This window comes from Thunnus thynnus, chromosome 23, assembly GCF_963924715.1.
Source record: "Thunnus thynnus chromosome 23, fThuThy2.1, whole genome shotgun sequence".
In the NCBI taxonomy this organism is placed as follows: Eukaryota; Metazoa; Chordata; class Actinopteri; order Scombriformes; family Scombridae; genus Thunnus; species Thunnus thynnus.
The window spans coordinates 20,126,949-20,152,722 of NC_089539.1; the positions used below are offsets into that span (position 1 = coordinate 20,126,949).

The 25,774-nt window shown below is 39.6% G+C and overlaps 1 protein-coding gene across 1 annotated transcript in view; it reads right to left on the reverse strand.

Moving 5' to 3' along the window:
- Positions 1-3,329: 3,329 nt before the first annotated feature.
- The window catches only part of nrip2 (nuclear receptor interacting protein 2), a 33,339-nt gene continuing 10,894 nt past the window's right edge, over positions 3,330-25,774 (reverse strand). Inside the window, exons 2-6 of the mRNA XM_067581666.1 lie at positions 17,769-18,083; positions 10,879-10,961; positions 10,105-10,211; positions 6,865-6,917; positions 3,330-5,660 (exon numbers count right to left, since the gene is read on the reverse strand). Coding sequence (XP_067437767.1) covers positions 5,544-5,660; positions 6,865-6,917; positions 10,105-10,211; positions 10,879-10,961; positions 17,769-18,083 — 675 coding nt within the window. The 3' untranslated portion in view covers positions 3,330-5,543. The remainder of the gene's footprint in view (positions 5,661-6,864; positions 6,918-10,104; positions 10,212-10,878; positions 10,962-17,768; positions 18,084-25,774) is intronic.

Consider the following 25,774-nt stretch of genomic DNA (forward strand, 5'->3'; position numbering starts at 1 on the left):
AGTACTGACTGCTGCTCAAAGAGCAACTTGATGGTCAAAGTCAAAAATTTAACACACCTTCCTTTCGTTTCTTTCTCTTCCTGCAGCGTCTCGAGTGATCAAGTCTGTGGTTTTAAGACAAAGCGTCTTGCTTTCATTGTCTAAAATGCACTACCACGCAGTGTTTTGTGTGAGTATAATGGTACTTTCCTACTAGGGGTGTTACCTGCTGCAACGGTAACAGGATGTGGTGTGCAGAGTGACTCAAAACAAGCGAGGGGGCGGATTGAGGGGGATCTTCTTTAACAAGAGTTTGTTGTAATTTCGTGTTCTTTTTCTCGTGCGCTCCTTGGCTTACGGGTTGCAGGGAGCTGTCACATGGAGCTTAACCAAAAAAAATAGCATCGCCCGACGGCGCTGATATGATGAATGCAGTTTGTCTTTTTTTGCAAGGAAACAAACCAGTCAACCAGAACTGAAATACCAATTTAATGCAGATGTGTCCCTGAAAAAAGAGTAATGGAAGTGGATGACTTCTTTTGTTATACATCTCTTACCTGTACACCTCGAGGTTTAGCATCTACTCTCATTAGCTTTCCTGTGAAATGTTGTTGGTTTTTGTTAGTATCATCATGTGTAGTGTTGTATGTGTTGAGCCTATTAATCCTTGCGACTTGGACTCAAGTCACACAAATTACGGTTTATTACAACTTCGGTCTTATTTTCATAGTTTTGGCCATCATTTCTATTAGTTATGATAACATTATGTCCTCTAAAGTAATTGAGTTCTGGAGAAGATCCTGAAGAAGAGAAGTCAAACAATAACACAAAATTTGGTTTTGATTCAATCACGGATGCGACTTACGATTGCTTTCTCTATTGATTAATCCGTTGATTATTTTCTTGATTGATCAATTAGTTGTTTGGTCCATAAAATGTCAGAAAATGTTGAAAAATGTTGATCATTGTTTCCTAAAACCCAAGATGACATCCTCAAATGTTTTCTTTTGCCCCATTTACGAAGCTGGAATCAGAGAATTTGGATTTTTTTTTAAACTTTCGACTTAAAAAATGACTCAAAATGATTAATAAATTATCAAAATAGCTGCTGGTTAATTTAATAGTTGGCCACTAATCGTTGCAGCTCTACATCCAATAGCATGTTATACAAGGGCCAGAATTATCAATACTTATAGCAGTATTATTTATTATTAAATGTGTGCTAGTGTATTATCATGTATAAATGAGCAATGCTTCATTAGACTACATCTGAATCCTACTTTCATAACCACCAGTTGTTTTCTCAGACATTAAACACTTCTTTTCACTGTTCTCTGTTAATTACTTAATCACATGCTTATTAAAAACTGCAAGACCAAACGAACACATGCACTAAGAAGTATCTTCACATAGAAGAAAGTGATCTAAAGTCAAAGAACGATAATAACAGAATGGTGTCTGCAGAGACAGTTTCTCTACTCTTTGGTTAAATTAAAATGTGCACAGTGTAGAAGAGATGTTTTGTATTGATTGTATTGACACTAGTGTCATTACTCATAACAGTAATTAGTAGTTAAAGCATCAGCCCACCTCTGCAGATTATCTAAACCACTTCATTCAGATTTCAAACCTGACATGTTGTCATTGACCCTTCATTTTTTTAAAATTAAAACTCGATGCGCATCTAACTACAGCTAAATATCTGAGTTGGAAAGGAGGTCAGTCTGGAAAATGTGATGGTTGTTTCCAGCAGACGAATTGAGTTGTAATCGTATTGCTCTCTTCCAAATGCATTTGGTTAACTGGTGAGTTTGTTCATAACATGTCCGATGGTTTGACTCCTTGTATTTCTATCCTTGTTGGATTTATTTTTAGTGTAGTCTCACGATACCAGGCAATCAGAGATCTCATCTGGGGATTTCTAAATGCTCGGTAGTTGCTTGAACGGTGGTGAGAACGGCCACTAACAAACCTACGCCCCTCACATTTTGTCAAGGACACGCCTTACTGGATATGATGCTCTCCCTCCCATTCTCCTCCGTAGTGAAGTGCATGTCACCGCCCTAATATGAAAGGCCGCCCTAAAGACTTTGGATTGGTTCTGCAATGCAGAGTGTTTTTTAAAACTCTCTAATTGTCTCCACTCTGTTCTCCACTCAATCTGACAATGAAAGCTGTCAGATTGTCGTCAGTGTCTAGTTGAGCGAAGCGTTTAGAGACTGACCTGTGAGTCTGTTTTGTCTCTGCCACTAACTTGAGTGCAATCATGATGATGGCTAAAATTACCAGGTTGTATGAAAACATTACTTTTCCTCCAAACGAAGGGCCTGAGAATTAACTTGGACTTGATTGTTGGTAAGACTTAAGACTTGACTTTCAACAGACTTGACTTGATTTTTTGGATTTCCGCTCCTGACAGCAAAAACTTTAAAATCTCAGGGTTCAAACCCTTAAAGATGTGTCTGGATGACTCAATGAACAACTTACATTTAGAAAAGATTCAATTTGCTTCAAAAAAAAAAACAACTCTCTATTTGAGAGAATTTGGCAACCCCTCGTTAAATACCTCACAGCTTAAAATTAGAGACAAACTATATTTTCCATCCGTAACATTTCACCATATCACACAAATATGAAAGAATTAGAGGAAGCAAGTTTGTTATTACTGTTCCACCTTTTCTTCTTTCTCTTTTTTAGTCATCACTGATTGAAAGTCAAGTGGATACGTATATAACTCATCCTTTGGCTTCACAGTGAGCAATAACTGACTCATTGTCATCTGTATATGAACCAAAATGCTCTATAAAAATATCTTTGACAAAATCTCAGGTTTTGACCTTGGAAAACAAGACTTTGGATGGAAACTGTTCAAATATTTTGTAATTTTTTACTCGTGACTTGTCTTTGCTCTCCCATAAAAGAAGAAGAAAACTGAAGATTTGACTTGTACCGTTCTCTATCTGAAAGAAATGCAGTACAGCGAGATGGGAACCTTCGATGGTCAGAGGGGTCAATCGTCGAAGCCCCCTGGTGCTTTGGGAACATCTGCTTTCTCTGTTCTGACATGACGAGGTTCTTTATATAGCAGAATGTACCAATGAAGGGCACATGAAGGGGTGTTTTGCTAGTACAGACCATGGGAATCACTATGAGGAATTGGCTGCTCTCGCTGTCTTCTAGTGGAGCCCGTTCACAACCAGCCTGCTGAGTCACATTATTCACACAGACGAGAGATTAGAGATGTTAAACGGCTGCCCTTTCACATAATATCGCTCTGCTTGTCAAAACAGAACCCTCACTCCTCTGTTGTGTCGGTTAATATTAAAAAAAATTACAAATATAAACGGAGCTAGCCAGAATACATATTTTTATTAGGCAGAGAAAATACTGTTCAGAAGAAGAGAGAACACCAAAAATAAATTTCTGTCATACATCGATTCCTCTCACACAGCGTAGGAAGGTCACTAGTACATCAAAGAGAAACAAACATTTGCCAAACTACGCGTGGATGACCCCTCATGAAGAATGGATACTGTAGCACAGTCATAAGCACGGCAACAGCTCAAGGTGTTATCAAAGCAGAGCGTTGATGGCCTTTCGGAAAGCACATCTGAGGCAGTTCTTGATTCTCCACACTAAGAAAAACACAAGAGAGGCAAGAGAGGCGGGTGGCAACTGTAGTGGGGCGGAGACGGTGGGCTTGTTTTCGTTCTCTCGTGACAGGCTTCGTTAAAAGACCTAGCAAACGTGAGGTGTTCGGAGTGAAAACCGTCAGCCAAAAAAGGTGGTACGTACACAAAGAAGAGCGGCCCTCTAAATAAAGAGGAAGATGAGCTTGAAGAAGGGGCCTTGGCACAGAGTGCAGCCTCAGCCGAGTGATTAAAATCTCCTGAAAGAGGCAGAGAGGGAAGGCAGCTGGGGTCGGCTTTTGGCAGCTTGTTTTGACCGGAGCTCGGTAGACCGGTTGTGGGAGATAAGACTCATTCCACTTCACCCCCCCCCCACCCATGTGAAACAACGAGCCATAACAAGGCAGTAAAAACCTGCTTCAACTCCCAACACACACACATTAACACACACACACACACACACACACACACACACATACCCTTCAGACATACACACAATCAGACTAGTACACAAACATGCAGACTTATACAAAGGCTGAACTTTACAAAGTCATGCAGATGGAATGTTTTGATATTTCTGTAGCTGAGTCTGACTCAAATACGTTTGGCTGGCTGGCCCGAAGTCTATTTTTATTAGAGGGGATTTATAGGGAACTACTGTAATTCCGTCTAGGCCATCGTGACAGGCTGGAAGTTTGCTCCTGGAAAAAAAAAGGGGGGGCAGAAGGGGCTTTACAAAGCTGACTGTACATCTTACGGGAAAAAAAGGGGGGCATTTTCCTCAGATCTCTTTTAAAATTCTAGATGAGAATCCGTCCTTGTCTGTTAAGGAGGTAGCCTGAGCCACACTTAATTACACGAGATTTCAAAAAAACTTCAAGGCATCTCAAAATTTCCTTTGAACACACTCAAAAGGGCATCCTGAGTACCAACACTTTTTTTTAGATGAGTCATGATGATTCTTAAAGGAAAAAAAATTACATTTATCACTTTCTTGCCAAGAGTGAGATGAGAAGATCTGTCTGTTAATTGTAAGGTTTAGCTTAGCATAAAGACTGGAAACAGCTAGCCTGCCTCTGTCCGGAGGTAGCAAAACTGCAATACCAGCACTTTTAAAGCTCTACACCTCACTGATTCACACATTATATCTCATTTGTTTAAACACTGAAGTGCATAAATGTCAAGTTGTGATTTCACAAGGGGTACTGTTTCTTAGCCAGGAGTGACAACTTGACATTTTTAGACTTAATTTTTTGTACGGATTAAACAGAAGAGATATATAACATGTTGATTAGTGAGCTTTAGAGGTGCTGATAGTCAGTCCGAGCCAGTTTCCAGTCTCTGTGCTAAGCTAAGCTAACCAGCTGCTGCACCTTACAAATGTAAGAGTGGTATTGATCTTCTTGTCTAACTTTCATCGCAGGAAACAAATAAGTCTATGTCCCAAAATGTCGAACAATGCCTTAAATATCCGAAGTGAAATAATTTAGGTTTACTACCGCCACTTTAGTCATTCACTTGATCATTTAAAGTATTTTCTGAACAGCCAAATCACAAAATATTCCACTTAATTTCACTTTAAGATGATTATAATGGTTTTCCCTTTTTAGAGAGCGTCAGTGCACTCAAGCAGCTCAACAGAGAAATTGGTTTGAATATACAGATAAATCATGAAAGAAAGATCAGACTCTCGGAGATCGGATTGAGCCATAACAGGCTTTCATCCGCTCCGTAAACTAGACTAATTTTTGTTTAAGATAATCATGGTGAATGTCTCATTTCTACAAACACAATGATGTAAACTCAAATGCTCATCCGTGTTCTGGCAGTGTGGAGACACTGTGATCGGACGGTCCAGACACAAACTGCATCGCACCGCGTCGCCGCAAACAGCAGTCGAGATGCGAGGAAGCGATCGCCGCCGTCGAATCGGGCTCACAGGTTCTCGTTGGTGTCGTGTTGGCACTGGCTGTCGGTCGAAGGCTTCAGGAAGGGCAGCTCCTCGTCACAGCCCTGCAACTTCAGCACCCGACTGCTCAGGTCCAAGCAGCACTGTGTGGGGAAATAAGTGGGAAACATGATTAGATATCAGCAGTTCCCAGTCCGGGGGTTCAGGACACCCACAAGACATATCTGACGGACAAGGAGAAGATTAACAGGATAGAAAGCAATAAAAAATGTATTCAGCAACACAAGCTCACCCCTTCAGGCATCTAAAAATTATTAAACAATAACCAATCTGACAAGGAAACATGTGTGTGTGTTTTTAATTATTAGTGAGTGGACAGAAATGTGATAAACAACAAATCTGATAATCAAACTCGTTTATTGAGCAAAAAATTTGAGGATTTGCTGCATTATCGTTGTAAATTGAATAACTTTGGGTTTTGGCCTGTTGGTCGTGCAAAACAAGCAGCAGTTTTAACTATTTTCAGGCATTTTATAGACAAAGCAAGTCGTAGATTCAACAACAAAAATAATCAACATTAAGCAATGACAGAAATTATAGAACTCTACATTTTTCTACAAACAAAAACGTCCACCATCAGAGTAATTTAAATAACTTACTGATGCTATAATCACCTAGCTGTGGGTTTAACATGATGAAGACTTTTGACTATAATATATCTGATGCATCCCTTAGTAAAGGCAGAATCTCTGTTAAACAACATTTATGTAAACACTATGATCATGAAGGACATTAATCATAATTAATTACTAAACTTGTTCATGAAAATTAGCAGACATAACTAGAGGAATGAGCTCGGAGGGAAAAATTCAATCTTATATTACAAAGTCCTTAAGGGCTAATTTACAAAATTACAGCTCATATTCCTTTCACACCCTCAAGTCTTACTCTAATTAGATTTTTGAGAAGATATGAAACAGTTGCTGCAGATGTAATCATGAAACCAGAGCGCAGGTAGTCTTTTCATGGGATTTAAATAGCGTTTTTCAAATGTGCAAACTCAAAATTCCACATGTCCTTGATTCACTCTTATCTAGGCTTCACTCGCACAGTGAGGAGCGAACAGATAGCTGTACCACCAAAATAACTACCTAGCCTTTTCCCCCTGTGATAACACCACATACAGTATGTCTTTGCTCAAATGTTAATTTTTCCTCCAATATGTATTTTTGCTCTTTCTCTTTGCTCCTAATTTCAAGCCAGGCAGGTGGTTCTTTGAAATAGCACACACCAAAAGAGACATGATAAGGCCACACAAAACATTAGCAAAGCAAATGAGGGCCTTACATTAAGTTCCAGCAGAGTCTGAAGACCCAGGCACAGCTCAAACGCCTCATCCTCTGAAAGTGAGAAAAGAGAAGGAAGATAAGCGACGAGGGACAGGAAAGAAAGAAAGTGAAATTTTTTATTACTGCATTATGAAAGCCACACTGATTTCCCCTCATTAACACTTTCAACATGCATATATTAGCCTGAATCCAGGTTAAGTCATCAACACAACTAAATTATTCCTTCTTGTGTTAATGAGCGCTGATAAGCATATGAACTTGAGAGAGAGAGAGAGATGTGAGTTTTGTAATGGTGAAGTGAGAGTTTTGGAGCCAAGTGAGATTTTAATGTCCATGAAAGAGTCAAGCGCCGGGTTTAGGGATTGAATTGGAGTCATTATTCACTGGAGAGGATGAATTAAGGAGTAAGTGGAAGGTCCAGATAAGAACTGCAAAATAAATAACTGTGTGTGGTCTTTTATCTTTATGAGGAACAAATGTCCTCATAACTAAGGTAAGCTTAAGATAAGTCTCCAGAGTATAACGACATTTTTGACCATGTGAGGATATTTCTCTAATTTTATGGTTTGGGGTTCTCGAAATAGGATTTGACTCTAAAATAAGTTCTAAGTCTTCCAAGTGATGGAACAAATGTGCTTGACGAATTAATCTTCAGCTATCTTAGAAGCAAGGATGTCCCTGTTCATGAGAGCATTTACATTTGCTGTAAAACATCCATGACAGGATACATCTTTCCTGAAAAGAAGATGAAGAGTCATAGTGGCATAGTGGTGCTTTGAGCTAAATGCTAACATACTCACAATGACAATGCTAACATGCGGATGCTAAGCTGGTATACTGTTTACCATGATCCCTAAAGCAACTTTTCCACCAAAATGTTCCAGGAACTGTGGAACCAGAGGAACTAATCTCAGGAACTGTCGTGCTTTCCTGTTTTTGTGTCCTCCACATCTGAAGAACTGCATATTAAGCAAATTTGCAAAGCCTAACTTAACTTTTAACATCAACAAACAATGAGAAATGTCCTCCCCTCATCCTAATATTAATATTAGTAATTCCTTGTTTTATGAATGAAGCGGTACACAATTTGAAGTAGCTGTGGTGTCTGTATTCGACCAATCAGCGACACTCATCCCTGCAAACCCTGTCCCTTAAGATCCTGTACTTTCAGAAAGTGCACCCGAACCAGGGGTTTTTGTAGCCCTTAGGACTATCCTACAGGAACTAAATGAGTCCCTAGTTCCTCCAATCGAAATGCAGGTTTAGTCCTTGGGTTCCCCTAAAGTTTCTTAGTCCTCTGGGTAAGTTCCTGTGGTGGAAACACCCTCTATCTATGGATACATTAGATGTACATTATATAATTAGCACAAACCAACAATTCAAGCTCAGGCTGATGGGAATATCCTTAGTTTTGCAAGCATTTGTAATTTCAACCGATGTTGTTGTAGATGAAAAACTAAGAGATCACCAAAGATATCACTTTATGAATTAATCCTGGGGGGGGGGGGCATGAATGTCTCTGCCAAATTGTATAGCAATCCATCTCATAGTTGTCAAGACATTTTACTCAAAACCACAAATGTCAGCCTCATGGTGAAATGTCAGAGGATCACCAAAGTCAGTAGGTTTCATCCTATGGGAACCATGAATGTCTGTATAATATTTCTTGGCAATCTATCCAATAGTGTTTGAGGCATTGGGATTTTTCCCAGGAAAGACGTACTTGGCGTTATTATTACAGCAGATGTAAACATAATACTCATAAACAGTGTATACATCATTATAAGTGTCACAGAGCAGCCAAACAGACATTTGTTGGACTGAAAATATTGCTATTCTTGTCTCCCTATCTATTGTTTTGTTTAATGGTAATTTTTGTCTGGATGGAAGGGTGCACTGTCTAAATGCTAAATACACAGACAAGCACAACTCAAAACCTCTTTTAACAGCAACTATACAGAAATTACACAGCATGTATTTTCTGCAAGAGCTGTGACTGCATTTATGCATAGTTTGTTTTGACAGTTTGAAAAAACCCCAGCACCCTTTGGGAGCACTCAAATGTCCACTACAGTAAAAACATTGGGTTTTTAGCCATCTTGGCTGTAAGGGTGCCAATATTGGTACACGTATTCTTCTCCCCCTCAGGATAAATTGTGGTCAATCCACCATGGTGCTCAGAGGATGAATTTTAATGACTTAAGTGATTCTAGGCCTTTTCCTTAGTGCCACCCAAGCAGCTAATAGTAGCTTGTGGCTGAAGCCGATATGGAAGTAAAATGCGATGCCACCAACAGCCGCTAGATGCTGGTTCCAAAAAAACCCCTGGCTCCAATAGACAGTGTACTGGTGGTCCTTTTGAAAATTATTGCTCTGTTGATAAGATTTGAAGATTTACAGTAGCTTCGATGTCTGCTGTGTGGATGTTGATGGATAGCTGAGATAAATAGTTTGGATGGATTTCTATGAAATTCAGCACTCATACTCATGTTCCCCTAAGAATGAATAATAATAACTTTGGTGATCCCTGTTCATGTTACAAAAGTATTGGACACATTTAAATGATGGTGGCGCTAAAGGAAACGCCACCATCAGGGACATTTAAATGTCCAATACTTTAGTTTATGACCAAATATCTGCAAAACTGAGCATTTAGCTCAAAGCACCACTGTAGTACAACCTCACAGAGCTGCTAGCAAAGCTCAAGACTCTTAGTCTTGTTAACAAAAAAATAGAAATCCAAATCATTGAATAGTGTCACTTAATTTCCCCAGTTCAGCACTATTCTAGTGTAAATTATACAGCAGTAATATGTAGAATTGTAATTGGACAAAATCTTTAAATAGTTATAACCTGACATGCTACTCCTCCAGGGTCAATATGTGAAATGTTTGAGTCTGAGTTTCTTTACCCCAACGTTCACCTTTACCTCTCCCCTTTTTTATTGTGCTTTTATTGTGAGAGGTAAGCAACATTGTGGTCTTCCTGTTATGGTTGTAAGTTTATTTGTTAGCTTAAACTTATTGTGCAGTATGCTAACACATTTCTATGTCATTTCATGTGTGTAGGAGCTCAAGTTAGACGTCACCATTGACCGGAGGATTTAGGTATGTTTTCTGTGTTTGAATGTGTTGGCTGCAACACCCATTTTTTTTATTGTTCTCCTGTTCTTCATCAAAACACAACGCACACAACGTTAGATACCACTGGTTACACTAGTATGACCAAACATTCTTACCTTTGACATAAGCTGAACACTGGACCGTCTGTCTGCCCAGCTGCAGCTCCAGACCCGTCACTGAACTGGTCCCACCACATGGTGGGCTGTCCTGACTGGGCACCAGTCTGATAACACACACACACACACACAAAAGAGACACACACAAAACAATATTTTCAATCGTTCAAAGACAAGAACATTTTGGGACATTTCATTTGATTTATCCCAGAAATAGATTTATTCATTATATGTCACTCTGTGATAAACTGCATTAGGTTTCTATTAAAAAGACTACCAAAAGTTTGTGTAGCTGGGATTTCAAATTAACTAGGATTTTAAAGACAAACAGTACAGAACTTCAGCAGCTTTTACTATTTACCCGTTACCTTCAGATCTGATTTGAAATTAAGATGAGAACAAAATGTCACATCCTTTTGATACTCTTATTAAGCCAGTGCACAGCCTCTGATCTTCAGGCGGAGCTTTTTCAGTCATTTTGAAGTCTTAATGTCAGGATGAAGGTGATATTGAGGCTCCTATGATCTACACCAACCTGCCTCAAAAAGCTTATAGGCTGTCATTATTAAATCTCACCTCAAAGATTCATTTTTAACAAATTCTTTTACTGTTGAATTGTCTTTATCCTCTATTGTTATCACTTTATCTTCAGGCTTCCTCTTGGTTTTACTTTTACTCTTTATTATTAGAGTGAAGTGTTTGCTCTTGATTGATCCGACTGTTAAAAACCGCTTTAGATAGGCGGTTCGTATGCATTTGCTCGGTGTTTCTTACCCCAGCCTCTGGCAGCAGGAGGAGGAGATGTGGTTGTGTTGGCTGCCGGTGTTGATAGATGCCTTGACTTCAGTCTCGCAGCACTGTGTGGAAAACAGAGGGGGATTTTGGTGTCACAGTGTGAATTTTCACTTCAGTCTGGTTCCCCCCCCACATGCAAGGAAACAACTAGTCACAACAGCACATTAACGCAACTCTGTGGAGCCTTTGAAAACCACTGATCTCTTTTCTTTTGAACAAACCCATTCGGCTGCCGCATGATTGTGAAACTGCCAGATTGAAATATAAAGTCCGAGGCGAATATTTAATCAACTTTGCACCAACAAAACAAATCTCCCATTGCTGCTGAAGTATTTCCAAGCCAGCACTTGTTTTTTTTTTAGAGCCTAATGTTATTTCGTGTTTGTAACTTGATCTGTATTGATTCTGTGTTGAATCACTGGTCTTCTGTAAAGCGCTGCATGTGTTTGGTTGAGTAGTCTTACAGTTTATAATCAAGTTAAAAAATTAACCAACAAGGGCACTCTGTATGCTATTAAGGATCACATGAGTTGTTTTTTATTATTTGCTGATCTATTATGCACATGTTGCTGACTCCATTTCCTGACAAAATGCTGATTCTTGAGTCCGCTTTGATTTTTTTTTACCAACTTAATGATCTTGAATGCATCACCAGAGCATAAAATATTAACCAGGTCAGTCATATGTGAATATTAAACTCATAAGTCAGCCAAACTACTCTGAAAAGTACAAAATGAACACTAAGTCACATGATTCATTTTACAAACTTTGAACTAACAGTATAGCTGACTTAACGATTATTTTCATCTTTAAACGTTTTGGGAAAACGAGACTTATTAACTTTTTTTGGCCTACAGTCAGATGAGAAGATTGATTCATGGGTGATATCAATCTTCTCATCTGACTCTCAGCAAGAAAGCAGATAAGCGTATTTCCCACACTATTCCATTAATCTTTGTTTTTTTTTCAGATTTTCCCATCATCGAAGCTAGATTTTTACAGTGGCAAAACTAACAGGCGGCTTGTCCTAATTTCCTCTGACATTTCTCCTCTTCTGCATCTCACAGTTGCTCTGCTGCCTTCAGGGCACTTCATATCACAAAGAGATGTTTCACGGGAAGCAAAGAAAAAGCCTATGGTGCAGCAGATTGTAATGGTTTATGGGGATGGTCTGTAATGTCTGTAATGGCCTTTTCCTTTTCAACATCTTCTTGCTTAATGTCATGCAACTGGTCTACAAATGAGAGGACACATTTATGGGGGGGGAAAAAATACAGTAATGGAAGAACGAGGAATACATTCAGAACATATGGTAGGTCTGCATGCATGTGAGATTAGCAGTATGCAGACACCACCCCCACACTGGTAAGTGTGCATCAGGCTGTGCATACATTTTATATTTTTCCACTTACAGATGCAAATACATTCCAGCTACATTACCTTATGGTCTTTTATAGTTATTTTTGCATGGTTTTACTTTCAGACTGTCTGCAAACTGCAGTTCAGGAAACAGTTTTCGTGATCATTTAAGTCAAAATATTGGACCTTGACGAGCTACTAATACTATATATTATATAGATACTATATGATTTTATAACCAAGCTTATACTGACTGAGTAGATTTTTGAAATTGTAATTAATTTAACCACTCAAAATGAAATTACAATGCAATTTTAGATGGAGAATTGTACATCACAGGTGCAAGTCACAAATCAGCATTGATTTAACGCCTGCACAATGACTCCAAACGACAAGAGGAGCTGTATTGGCACACAGGACCAGCGAAGCCCAGCGGCAGAGCATTTGAAAGAGGTAAAACATCCAATGCCCTCGCAGAGTCACATCTGCATCAAGAAAGCTCGTACGCCAAGAAGAGGAGAGGACATGAACGCTCCTCTTCACCAAAGGGAGAGTTTTTACATCTTTACACTTCAAACTCTGACACTCAGAGGTCTGAACCAAGAATATGAGATAAAACATTTCTTGCAAGTTCAAAAAGGAGGATTTTGTACAGTTAGATATATTTTGGTTATAACTTCTTGTTGATAGCTCTCCATAGTCTCGACCATAACATAGATTTATTTCAGTGCATGTGTGGAGATTTCTAGTGATTTTTGTCATGTACGATACTTTAATGTTTTCTTTCAAGGGGTTTACAATTGTTTTTCTGTATACTTTTGATATATTTGAGATATGTTTTGTATATTTTATATATCTGTTGCATAATTGTCTCTGTATTCCTTAGCATTAATGATCTTTTGATTGAGTTTTTATTTACTTAAATGTCATTTGACAACTTTTTTTTCATCTTATAAAAAAAATTAAGAGCATTATAGAAGTTATGGTGAGCCCTTTTTATGTCTGTTTTAGTCAGTAATAGTTGTTTTATATTAAGAGATTTTCTAACATCTGAGGGTTTTACTGTCCAGCACCCAACCTGATTCCCAAGAACAATGTCCGTATATCTTTTTCCTTTCCGTCATCATTCATAAATCAATACCTTATCCACTTGACTCATGGACATTTCCCCCCCTTGGAAATAAACACGTTCAGTTTCCATGAGCCTTGTTTTGATCCCTCACACTCTGTACAGGCTGAGCTGAGCCCTCTTTGTCCTCACAGGCACACAGGCTTATCAGCAGCACCACAAACCTGCTCTTTTGTCTCAGTCCCGCCGGTGCAAAAATCCCTCTCTCTCTCTCTCTCTCTCTCTTGTTGAAGTTTAAAAATAGCTGCTGAATGAGTAACCGGGGAACACTTTGCATTTAATAAGTTGATGATAAAACCAAGCAAAGCACAATGAGTAATAGGTGAAAACGCTGAATCCACTAGAAAAAGTCTTAAGTGTTCTACTGATTTTAAATACATGCACACACACACACATACAGGATCCACAGACGCTGCGCTGCATACTTTAAACACCTCTGGGAGCAGGGATTCTTTTATATCGCTGTATTGATTTCTTGCAACGGATGAAAAGTGATTCGAGATGTTTATTGTCACTCCGGTCGTACAAGTACACTCGTGAAATTCTTTGGCTGGGAGGCTCCATTACAGAAAACAGTAAATAAATATGTATAAGGCATTAAATATAAAAACAGAATATAAATAGCAATAAAAGCTATAAAAGCAATAAAAAGTATACAAAGCAATAAATATAAAAACAGAATATAAGTAGTAATAAAAGGTATAACAGCAGTAAAATGTGCATATTTAATCATTAATCAGATGTTGCACAGATGGTTAGATTGCACTTTGTGTCTGTGTGTGTGTGGTGTGGTGTGTTTGCGTGGGGGTGGGTAATGACCCTCAGGTACTTCCTGAGGCACCACTGGGTGTACAGCTCCTGCAGGCTGGGCAGCTCACACCTGCTGATGTGCTGGGCAGTGTGCACCATCCTCCACAGCACCTTGGGGTCTGTGCTGGTACAGCTGCTGTACCGGGTGATGAAGCAACAGGCTCTCTATGATGCCCCAGTAGAGGTGTCTGAGGATTTGGGGCCCATGTCAGGTCTTCATGGATGTCAACTCCCTGATATTTGAAATTGTTACCCTCGCCACCACTGTGCTATTAATGGTGACTTGGGGGTGAGTGCCCCTCCCCCCTGTTATCCACAAAGACCTCTGTGGTCTTGGAGATGTTCAGGGAGAGGTGTTTGTCTTGGCACCACCGTTCCAGGATGGTCACCTCCTCCCTGAAGGTCGAATCATTACCGCAGAAAATCAACCCCACAACTGCTGGTGTTTGTAGCCTTCGTCGGCACACAGTCGTGGGTGTAGAGGGAGTGCAGGAGGGGACGGAGGACGTATCCCTGTGGTGCTCCCATGCTGAGAGTCAGCAGAGAAGAGGTGTGGTTGTCCACTCTCGCCACCTGGACGCGGTCCATCACAAAGTCTGCTGTGTTCAGGCCCAGATCCTTGAGCTTACTAACAAGCCTTGAGGGCATCATGGTGTTGATACAGCTCTGTCCTTGGTGTCATGCCAATCTGCATTTCTGCCTAACTAGAATTCAAATTGCCAAAATATTACCTCTTTGGCCCGTGGACATAGTGGGTTATGTTTTTAATGATATCTACTATCTACTTTGTTTGCTCTTGGTTAGATTTAATAGAGAATGAAACAATGAAAGAGTACATGTTTTTGCATGAAAAGAATGTCAAGTTATAAGACAGGCTATGGGACTGTAATTAATTATTACCGTAAACCCCATCACAGTCACCCAGACCCCCCAAAAAAGTCTAAATTGCTAATTTTGTCTGACCAACAGTTCAGAACCCCAAAGTATACAAAGATATAATGCAGAGAAAGTCTGCAAAGAGTGACTTGAAGAGTATTTTTGGAGGGTATTTCTGCATGATAAGTGACTAATCAATGATAAAGCTTGTTGTTGATTCATTTCAGTCAATTAAATAGTTGGTAGACTGTGAAAACACAAGTAAACATCGATGGAAATTAGTTCAGGACAATTATTTCAATCCCTGACAAAATCTGATATGTTGTTTTTTAAAAAGAAATATATAGCAGTGTTGTCAGTAAACCAAACACCAAATTTATCTTCTGTTTCTGCACCAACAAGCAGATTTCTGTTTAAAAAAATGTATATGAGAGCATCTAAAGAGAATAGAAATTATATTATTTAAACTAAAATTCTCACAGATGTGTGATGGGAATAACTTGTCTTCTGTTTATTTGATTTAATCACTTTTTTGTAGCTCTATTTTTGTTTTTTTCTCTGCTGCTAGTCCTAGCAAGTACTCACTGTTTGATAGCTGAAAACATGAAGTATCACATGAGGTGCTGGCCTGACACTGAGGACGGACTGAATCATTACTTGACTATTCTGTGTGACTTTTCTGTATATATTAGTCACCGGAGTGTTGAGTGTGTTGTGTGATGTGTGACCACAGTGAGCATCTACATGTGAAACCAGGCAACCATAATGCTTAATGTGCAGCAAATAAAAGCGTAAATACTGAGTCACTGCATGCATAATGCTGCTGTTTTCTTCTGTTTTTTCAGACCTGTCTCATTTAAAGTGGTTGTTTAAAATGCACCATAATCTGGCACTAAAACCCACAGTGTTGTCCAGAGAATAACCTGACATTTCTCTCTAAATCACAGGGTAAGAGGTGAGGATTTAGAATCGAACATACCCTAAAATCCTCCCATGTGGTTTAGGTGTGTTTAGGGTTAACTCCACTAGTTGCAGTCAAGGTTGGATTTAGGGTTATTTATTAATCCTAACCCTAACCCAAAATAAATGTACTTTGAACATTTTTGTCCTTATTTGATGGTAGCTACAAGAACTGCAACGATTAGTCGATTAGTTGAACAACAGAAAATTAATCAGCAACTATTTTGATAATCGTATAATCATTTTGTTGAGCAAAAATACCAAACATTTGTTAGTTGCAGTTTCTCATATGTGAGGATTTGAAGGTTTTCTGTGTCATATAGCAAACTGAACATCTTTGGATTTTGCACTGTTGATCGGACAAAACAAGACATTTGAAAACATCATCATGGGATTTTTGGGGGTTGAGCTAGAGGGGAAATAACATGCAACAAAGTTCCCCATTTGGATTTAAACAGGGGACATTGTGATTACATGGTATCTGTCTAAAGCTGTCAGCATGGACCCTGCCCCATCCCCTCTGCACTGTCTGCATTCACTGCTGCACTCTTGTACCTAAGGGAGTTTCCATTGCACTCCAACACTGTAGTATGCTCTGTGGAAAAATCTATAGCAATCCACTGAGGAGCCACTGGGAAGGTTGAGGAAAAAATCAGGCATCTTGGGATTCTTTTATGCCATAAGTGGATTCCTGCATACAAGGGACCCCTTCCTCTCCCTGCATTTATTGTCAGCTCTTTAATGTCTAACAAAGGCATAAAATGCTTGTACTGACAGTTGTTTGCACATATTTTGACTAGTGAACCTCCAAATTGTCGCCCATTTAGCTCAAAGCGTATCAAGAACTTGTTACCATGCGAGCTGGGCAAAAGAATATTGTACTGTGTAAACACCAGATGATTGACACCACACATAGTTGGTGCGACCTCAAACTGTAATGGTCCCTGTGCTTAAGTCAAGCAGCAGTTACCACAGCTTGAGGCTGAAGTCAATGTGGAAGTACCTTAAAATGCCATATCACCAACAGCTCATTCAAAAAACATCAACTTCTCTCCAGAAATACTAAATCAGTAAATTTTTTTCAAAGAGTCATTGTGGTCTCAAACGCTAAATTCGGGTCCCCTCATAAGTGAGCTGGTGGTCATTTTGGAAATTATTGCTCCATTAATAAGATTTGAAGACCTATAATAGCTTTGATGTCTGCCGTGTGGGTGTTGATTGACAGTTGGCTCACCTGTTCAAGGGAGCTTTAAGGGGACAACATGGGGTACAAGTGGGCAAAACTTGTGGGCCCCCATGGGTAGGGTTGTCTGTTGGTTACCACATGGGTTAAACATGGGTTTCAATAGGCTACTGCACACATTTTCCTCACGTTTTGTTTCCTCCTTTTGTCCTGAGGCCCACACACTTTGCCCATTTCAAGCCCATGCAATTGTTGCCCCTGTAACCTATATTCAATCCATTTTGGGCCCACGTGGACATGGTAAGGTTGGATTTTTAGTCACTAAATGACTCAGTTGTCTGTTTTTCTGATCCAGTCAATCAGCCACCGGGTCCTGCCAAGCTTTTGTTGTGTTGTAAAAGGAGAATAAATGAAGTGTTGGCTATAAATGATGAGTCATAGGAGTAGAATGCTGCTGTCTTTGTATCCACTCTTGTTTTCAGTTTTTATGCAGTAGTAAGGTGTCAAAGCATTGAATGTGAGCGAGGAGAGACATTTTACACAGTGTGGTACCTTGCATTGAACAACCAGAGCTGTGAGGAGGGTCGAGCTCTCCGTGCCCTCGGTCTTCTCAGCTGTCTGTCTGGCCCCGGCTTCACTGCTGTCATCCTCCTCATCCGACCGTAGGCTCCTCTCACTTTCCTCCAGAGACTCTCTCTCCTCTGTGGAGTCGTCAGCTGTGCTCTCGCTCCTCTCCTCGGCGTCGGCCGGTCCGTCCTTGGTGTCAGCGAGAGGGGAACGAACCCTAGAGCTGGGGTCCCGGGCCTCCCCTCGCAGCCGCGTGATGTTTCCCTCCAGGAGGCGACGCTGGACGATGCTGTGAGGTTGCTGGAGGGGGGCACAAGAGAAATAGAAGTCAGACAGGAACGTGCAAGTGCAAATGGAAGTTGATTTCAGCATTGATGAAAGCTATGATTCTGAATTAATTCTGATTAAATTTAGTCTTTACAGGGAAAAATACTAAAAGCCCAATAAAATCCACAATAATTAAATAGAGTTGAGTCATTTTTCAGTGAAGTTTCTCTGAGCTGGCAACTGAAGTGAGTCAATTCATTGTGTGTCAAAGAGTAGGCAACATCCTCTTGTCTATCTTCCTTTGCATGCTGAAGGATAATTCGTAGCATTATCTTAATAGAGTGTGTCACAGATAGCTTGTGACACACCATGACTCAAGATATATTTAATCTAAAAGAAACAAAAATAAGATACAGCGTCTAGGTCGCTGTGCGAGGAACATGTCATCATTACCCTTGTGGCTTCAGATCATTTGTACATTCAGGAAAAGTCATTATTTTCTCCCATTATAGTAATAACTGAGCATGTTTATGCACATGTGTTCAGATAAGGTCCGTTCAGGTTAGATTATTCCTACAGTACACTAACAACCAGTGGTATCAGTCTAACTGCTTGATATATCACACAGTTGAGTTATTATTTAAAAAGAAATGTTGGCTTGATTATACAAAAACTGATATATTTGCGTATTTAGTATTTAGTTTGGATTGAGCCATTACCCATCGGCATGGAGTACCAGCAAGTAAGATATCTGTTATACATGATGTAGCTAAATTTAAGTGTCAGACAAAATATGTCTGTTTTCTTCTCAAACAAACTGCCAGAAGAATCAGATCAGTCACACAGAACCATCTTTTAAGCCAAAACTTATCATGCTGTGGCAAATGGAGGCTATATTGACTGTAGAGATTTAAGCAAGGCTTTGATATTTCAGAGCCTCCTTCCCTTTTCCCTCTCCCTCATGCCCCCCCACCCCCTCACAAAATAACAGCCATGCAGATTGAAATAGCTAACTTTAGCTTCAGCAAGGTAAAAAGAAAAGCTTTCTAATCTAGCTGAAATGAAGGGCACATTATCATGTCATGAAAGCCAATTCAAGGGGCATGGTAACACTTTCAGGTCATCACGGTCAGCACACATCAAAAGATTTCTGCTCTTGTCTTCACTTTACTGAACCAGTCTACTAGCAAAAAACGTACATAGTCTTCTTTATGGCTACACAAACACAATTTCAACCACATATTGTCTAAGGTACAACATGTATGTGTTATTGTGCCATACATGTCGAATAAAAATATGTTTATCTTGTTCAAGGCGAGACTTCCACTGTTTCCAAAGAACACGTGGCCAGTGATTTGCTGTTCCCTCTGGATCATATAAAAAGCAAATCATATTTAAGCTGCCTGCTCCTCTATAATCACATTGCAGTTCTACCAGCACAGTCTGGGTACAGACTTTCAGACAGCATGCTTTGAAAAGAGCAGTCACCAAACACCAGGCGGTCACTGCTTTAATTAAACACAAAGCATTTGCTTTCCTTTCAAGGTTCACCGAGATGATATACAGCTCAACGGTGTGTCCAAATGAATCAACATGTGTCATAAAGTTAAATTAAACTACTGATCAATTGTTGTAAAAAGTGTCAAGAATAAGGAGATTTCAGTGACTAAAAATCAACACATATTTTAGAAATTACAATAATTGCATAGGATCTTTTGGATCAGTTTTGATATATTCAATAAAAAGTTTGTACTTGAATACCAAATACATTTTGAAATGTTAAAAACTAATCCTGTAGAGGGTGAAACTGTAGAGGATGTCACAATGTCATGGCTTACTTACACTTACTGGGATGTTAATGTTATTAGTAACACCCAGTAAGCGATTTGAGGGAGGATGACAGGGAATGCCGTCCCCCTTGTTGACCAAAATGACCAAATTGCATTTTAACTGGCCACACCCCTCTCCATCCCCTAGTAGCAGAGAGAGTACAAGGGCAGAGGGGTTGTTTAGTTGAAGATGTTAGTCTAGTCTGCCTGACTCATTCAACCTTTATCTGACTAAGGTTTGTGCAAGTTAGAATCTATGGCCCCGACCATGGCTCTGAAATATCAGTAGCCTAACTGTGCTGTGTATTGATAAATCCATGGCGCTGTCCCTGGTGCTGAAGTGGCAGACAGATTTGTAATTGCAATTTTTTCTCTCAGTCCTGCCTTTCTGTCAGTTTCGTCTTGGATCTATAATATTCTCTAAACTATATACTATAAATACTCAATTCTACACTATATTACAGCCTTTATACTCTATAGAGCAGTGTCACCTTCATGATCAAAGTGACAAGTAGCAACATGTATTCGCAGAAGAGCGAGATGATCATAGAGACACACTGCTTCCTATAATATTCCTATAATATTTCTATGATCATTCAGTAGCGTCTGTGCTGCTAAAAATACACCGTCATACCAAGCCACCTCTGTGACAAAATAATTTAGTTATATTTGGGAGACATGACTACAGATATAGTTATGACTATAGATGTTTTGTGTAACCTGGGAGTGGAGCAGGTAATGTGACTGAGGAAATGAACCTGCACTGACCACATTGTGCTCAGCTGCTACAGTGACATAATTCAAGGTAAAGTTTATACTGCAGTGTGTTTTGAAAAATAAGCATTATTAAAATGCTTAATGTCCACATCCAGATAAAAAAAATAGGCCTACACAAAGTATGTATTAAACCTAATAGCAGTTCTGGACTGCAATTGTCAAGAATTAGGCTAGGCCTATATGATAATCCTGCAGTCCTAGGATTAGGGTTAAGGTTAACCCTAACTCTAAACCTAACCCTCCTGTTGGGCCACCCCCCCTGTTTAATATTAACAAATCACCCACTGGTAACACCTGTGGTTTTTCCAACTATGACTGATCAAAAACAAAAGGTCTGCTGTGAAAAAGTCTAATCTTCAGAGGTAGCTTATTATTATGCTAATGTTTAATATATAGCAAGAAAAACAACACCATCAGTCCTTTCGTGACATTTGTTTTGGAACCAAAAAGTCTGCAGAGAGAGGAAGTTCCCATTTCCTGTCCATCAGTCAGCATTATTTTCTTTTAACCACAAACCTTAACCGCATGATTATGACTGTAACGATGATGACGAATACTTATATGTGTTGTTCTAGAGGGCATGGACAAATTATCTATTTTGTTGTTTAATTTGTGTTGGACAAGTGTAAATTTGTGACACTAGATTAAAAGTCAAAATGTAACTGCACTCATGTGGAACTATCCTCTTAGGATGACGCAGAAATCCACCCAATAGATGATGAGATGTTTCACTCTGGACCAAAGAGTTTAACTTAAGAACTTGTGACCAAAACACTGACTAATATTACCATTCATCTAAGCATAAACCTGTTTGTTTTTTGTTTTGTTTTGTCATTTGAGCCTGTCCTTTGGACCAAAATGTTGAACAAACTGACCAAATAACCACCCTGCCAGCCAACATTGGCATCCAAAGAACCATGAGGTCACAGTTTAAGTATCTTGGTTGAATGCCAATCCCATAAAGGACAACACCATCTGCCCACCTGTTGTTCTCACATGCTTTGTATTACTCCTTAGATGTCTACATCCAGTCATCTCTCACCTCTTTCCTAATGCAATCAACAGGCTGCTGTACCTGCAGTATGACACTTTAACAGAAATTGGTGTGTCTGTCCACTTCACAATGTTCCTTTTGGAGGAAACAACATTTAAACATTGCTGTTGACGCTCTTACTATTGTAAGCGATGACGACAACTTCCACAGACTGGGCCATTCTTTGCAGTGACCTTTGAGCCCTATCAGATGTGCAGACAATATGAGCCGTCTCGTTAAATAAAAGAGGAGATTGCTCATTTCTTAGAATAAAGTAGCATGGTAGCTGAATTTAGATGTTTTCGAGAGCACTGTGAATAAGACTGGTTGTGAGAAGTCTTTTTAGACGTCGTGTTGGCATCAGTGTTTAGACAGTTTAGACAATGTGCTGGATGATTGCGTTGTACAATGACAATGGTTGATTACAAATGCTGACCTCGTGTCTACGAGGGGAACTCCATCCAGCAGCTGTGATTGTGTGACTTTGACCCCTATTAGGAGAAAGCTTTGGGCAGACAAAATGGAACGGCAAAGATAGACCCTGCTCCCTTTTTTCCACATTACTGGTCATTATTTGATGTTCTGCTCTGATTAACATGCGTTCAGCAATGTGAGATTCTGCTGTTAAAGTATTCCTGAGCAGAATTTGAATGAAGATAAGGACAATTTCATGGACTGGCAAGCAATAAGGAGACAGGAGACACAGGGAAATGAACACAGAAGGGGGGGGGGGGGGGGGGGGGCAGTCTTAGTCATGTGAAGCTCAATCCACCTCAACATGCCATCAACGGGTCATTTCTGTCTGCCTGTCAGGTCAAAAAGCATTCATTTGAAAAAAAAATCAGGTTTTAGTACTTTGTAGTAAATTGTTTTGCTATTCATAGGTTGCTCTCCATCAACCTGCCAGGCTTCCAGGCCAGGCGGCAAAACAGCAGCAAGCACTAGTAATCACCACCCGTGTCACTGAGTTCGATTTAGCCCATTGGTTTCTCTCTGAGCTCCAGCTGTGGTTGAGGAGCGCCGAGCTGCTGGCTTATAAACAAGCACTGATGAAGACCTCTCCTCTCCTTTCCTCTCTTTGTTTTTCCTCTCATCTTCTCATTTCCCTGTTACCTTTCCTGTCATTTCCCTTTCCTTCTTTTCCTCATTTCTTTTCTCTTCCTTTCCTTTCCTTCATTTCCCCTCTCCTCTCTTGTCTCATTCTCTCTCTTGTTTCCTCTCCTCAACGTCTTGCATTATCTTTTCTCTCCTTTTCTTTCCCCTCGTTGTTTCTCCTCTTCTCATGACCTTCCATTCACTGTCCCATTATTTCCTTCTCCTTCCTTTCTTTCTTTCTTTCTTTCTTTCTTTTCCTTATCTTTCCTTTACTTTTCTCCTTCCATTATCTTCCATTTGTTTTCCTATTTTTCCTCTATTTCTCCCTCCTCATTTCCTCCCTGTACTCTTATTTTCCTGTCTTTTCTTTCCTTTCTTACTGTCTTCACCTCTTTCTTTTCCTCACCTTACTGTTCATTCTCTTTCTCTCATTTTCCTCTCATTTCCTCTCTTAATTTCCCCTCTCCTCATTTGCTTCCATTACATTTCTTTCTTTCGCTCTCCTCTCCATAACCCTCTCATTCCCTCCAATTATCTTTCCTTTCTTTTCCATTCCTTTGTTTTCATTTCCTCTCTTTGTTTGCTTTCGCCACAGTTCCTTCTTTTTCTCTCCTTGCCTATGATTTACCTCCACCTTCTTTCTCTACCTTTTCTTTCCTTATTTTACATTCCCTAAACCAATCAAAACCTCCAGCCTAACATAAGAGTAATCCAATCCTAAAAACCCTCTCGTATCTGCTGCCCAAAATGGGAGCCTTTACTATACACTCCTTGACATCTGCACCAATCAAATCCAATCTGGAGCTCCAATTTTATATTGAACTGATGTTATTATTGTTGAGAACTCAACAATGACCTCTTGCTCTGGCTAGAGTTTTCTCTCTCTCTCTCCTGCTCTCAATATGCTGCAGATCACTTGACCTCTTTCCCACCTCTGCACTGCAAATCATACATTTATTAACAGTAATTACCCTCCTTTCCGAATGCAAAAAAAAACAGCACGTGAAAGGGGATGCAAACAGTGACAGATGAAGGTTTATTTGTGGAAAATACCATTTAGATTAAAGTGCTATCAAGTCTGGTTGCACACTAGAATGTTTTTATTCAGTAGGCGAAGGATAAGAAGAAGGGAAATCATATCAAGCTAACAGTTGGACGACGAGAGCCAGAGATTTTGATTACGGGTTCTTTGTTTGATATGTTTTTCTCATCTGTGCTCTCATCAGACAGAGATTAATCTGATAGACAATGAATACAATTTAATTTTTCCCCTCTTTGTCTGTGTCCTCTGATGGTCGGCGTCTGTTTCTGCTGAACCCTCACTACTCCAGGGCCAGTTCGCCAGCAAATCATGTTAGCAACAGGCGGCGTTCGGCGTTGCCACATGTGCCACGGCTCTGTTGTAAAGTTCAGGGGTGAATTGCTAATCTTGCACCTTACACTTGTTCTCTGTCTGCCTTTTAATATAGTGCACTTCCTGCAAGATAAACTGTGTGAGCTGTCATGTCATGTGAGACAAGTTTCTTCCATCGTGACGCATCTCAAGGTTTCTCACCTCATTCAAGTGACTGCTTGTTAACAGGCTGAGAATATATGAAACGGTATGAATCATGTGGCCTTTTCCCATGATGATTTGTTGCAGATTAACTCAGGATAAACCCCTTTAGATGTATCATTGTATTCAACGAAGACAGCAGGCATCATGGTCCCATAAACAGTTTATCTACTAAACACAATGCAAGCTGGTGATACGTCTCATTTGCTAGTGATTTTTTTTTTTTATTGTTGAAGCAGCTGAGGTGGAATTGGCATCGCTGAGGTGTAATCTGTTTGTTCATTTTTCCAGAGTGATTTAGGACGATATCATTTTTGAACAGTCATTGCTGCTGATTGTAACATGTTTCACAGATATCACAGCAGCTGAAGAAAGCTTTCAGCATTAGTCATCATGATTATCAGAGAATTAAAGGCATTGATTTAATACCGAGGCCATCAACCTTTCCTTTCCTTGCTGAGAAGTTGTTGTGCTTTTCCTTTCTGAGCCAGAAGCTCAGCAGTAGTCAAAATATGTTATTTGTTGCCATTCTCTATGGCATACTCTACTCTTTGTTGTACTCTATATTTTTCTTATTGCCAACAAATCCCATGAAAACACCAAAACCAACAACTGATCCTACTTACAGTTATTGTGTGTGTATCCAAAGCCTGATATATCTTATTCCTCTGTGCTGTAGACTTCTATTGTTGTCCAAAAACTATTAAAAACACATCTATGAGCCACACTGTCGCACTGGGTGACATGTTCCTTCATCACAAAGGCAATGATTACTGTAGTTTGTTTAGAAACAGCTCCAAAGCATAACAGCGATCACATTTTCAGTCTCTGGAGAGTAGTTCTGTGTAAGGCAGATTCCACAAGAAACTACGGTAGACATTATCTTCATTATGAAGGAAAATGTCACCCAGTGCAACAGTATGGCTCATGGATGTGTTTTTAATAGTTTACAGACAACAAAAACTAAGGCACAGAAGAATAAGTTGTAAGTAGGTTTGGCTCTGCACATGAGATTTGTTGACAGTAATAAAAATACAAATTGCCGGCCATATATCCTTGAAAGCTTTACGTCTATACTAGAAGTCAATGAGTTCAATGAGACAGACAGGCTACAGTCCATCTGATGAGACTCATTGAGCAAGCAGTCTAGAGAAGACCACAGTTATGATTAGCTGGGATCTTTAAGTAGTCCAGAAACACCCCAAATATGGGTTAGTTTGTGTCACAGAGTAAGGATCAATAACTGTGCCGCATACATTTGAGTAGGTACCCAAAAGTAATGAAGACATAGACAGGTCAAAAACATACAGTGTGTATAATTCACAGGTAGGTGATAATACATACCTGCATGTGTGATTTTGAAAGGTAGATTGGTGGCTATGGCTGCAACCAGTAATCATTTTCATTATTGATTGATATATCAACTATTTTTAAT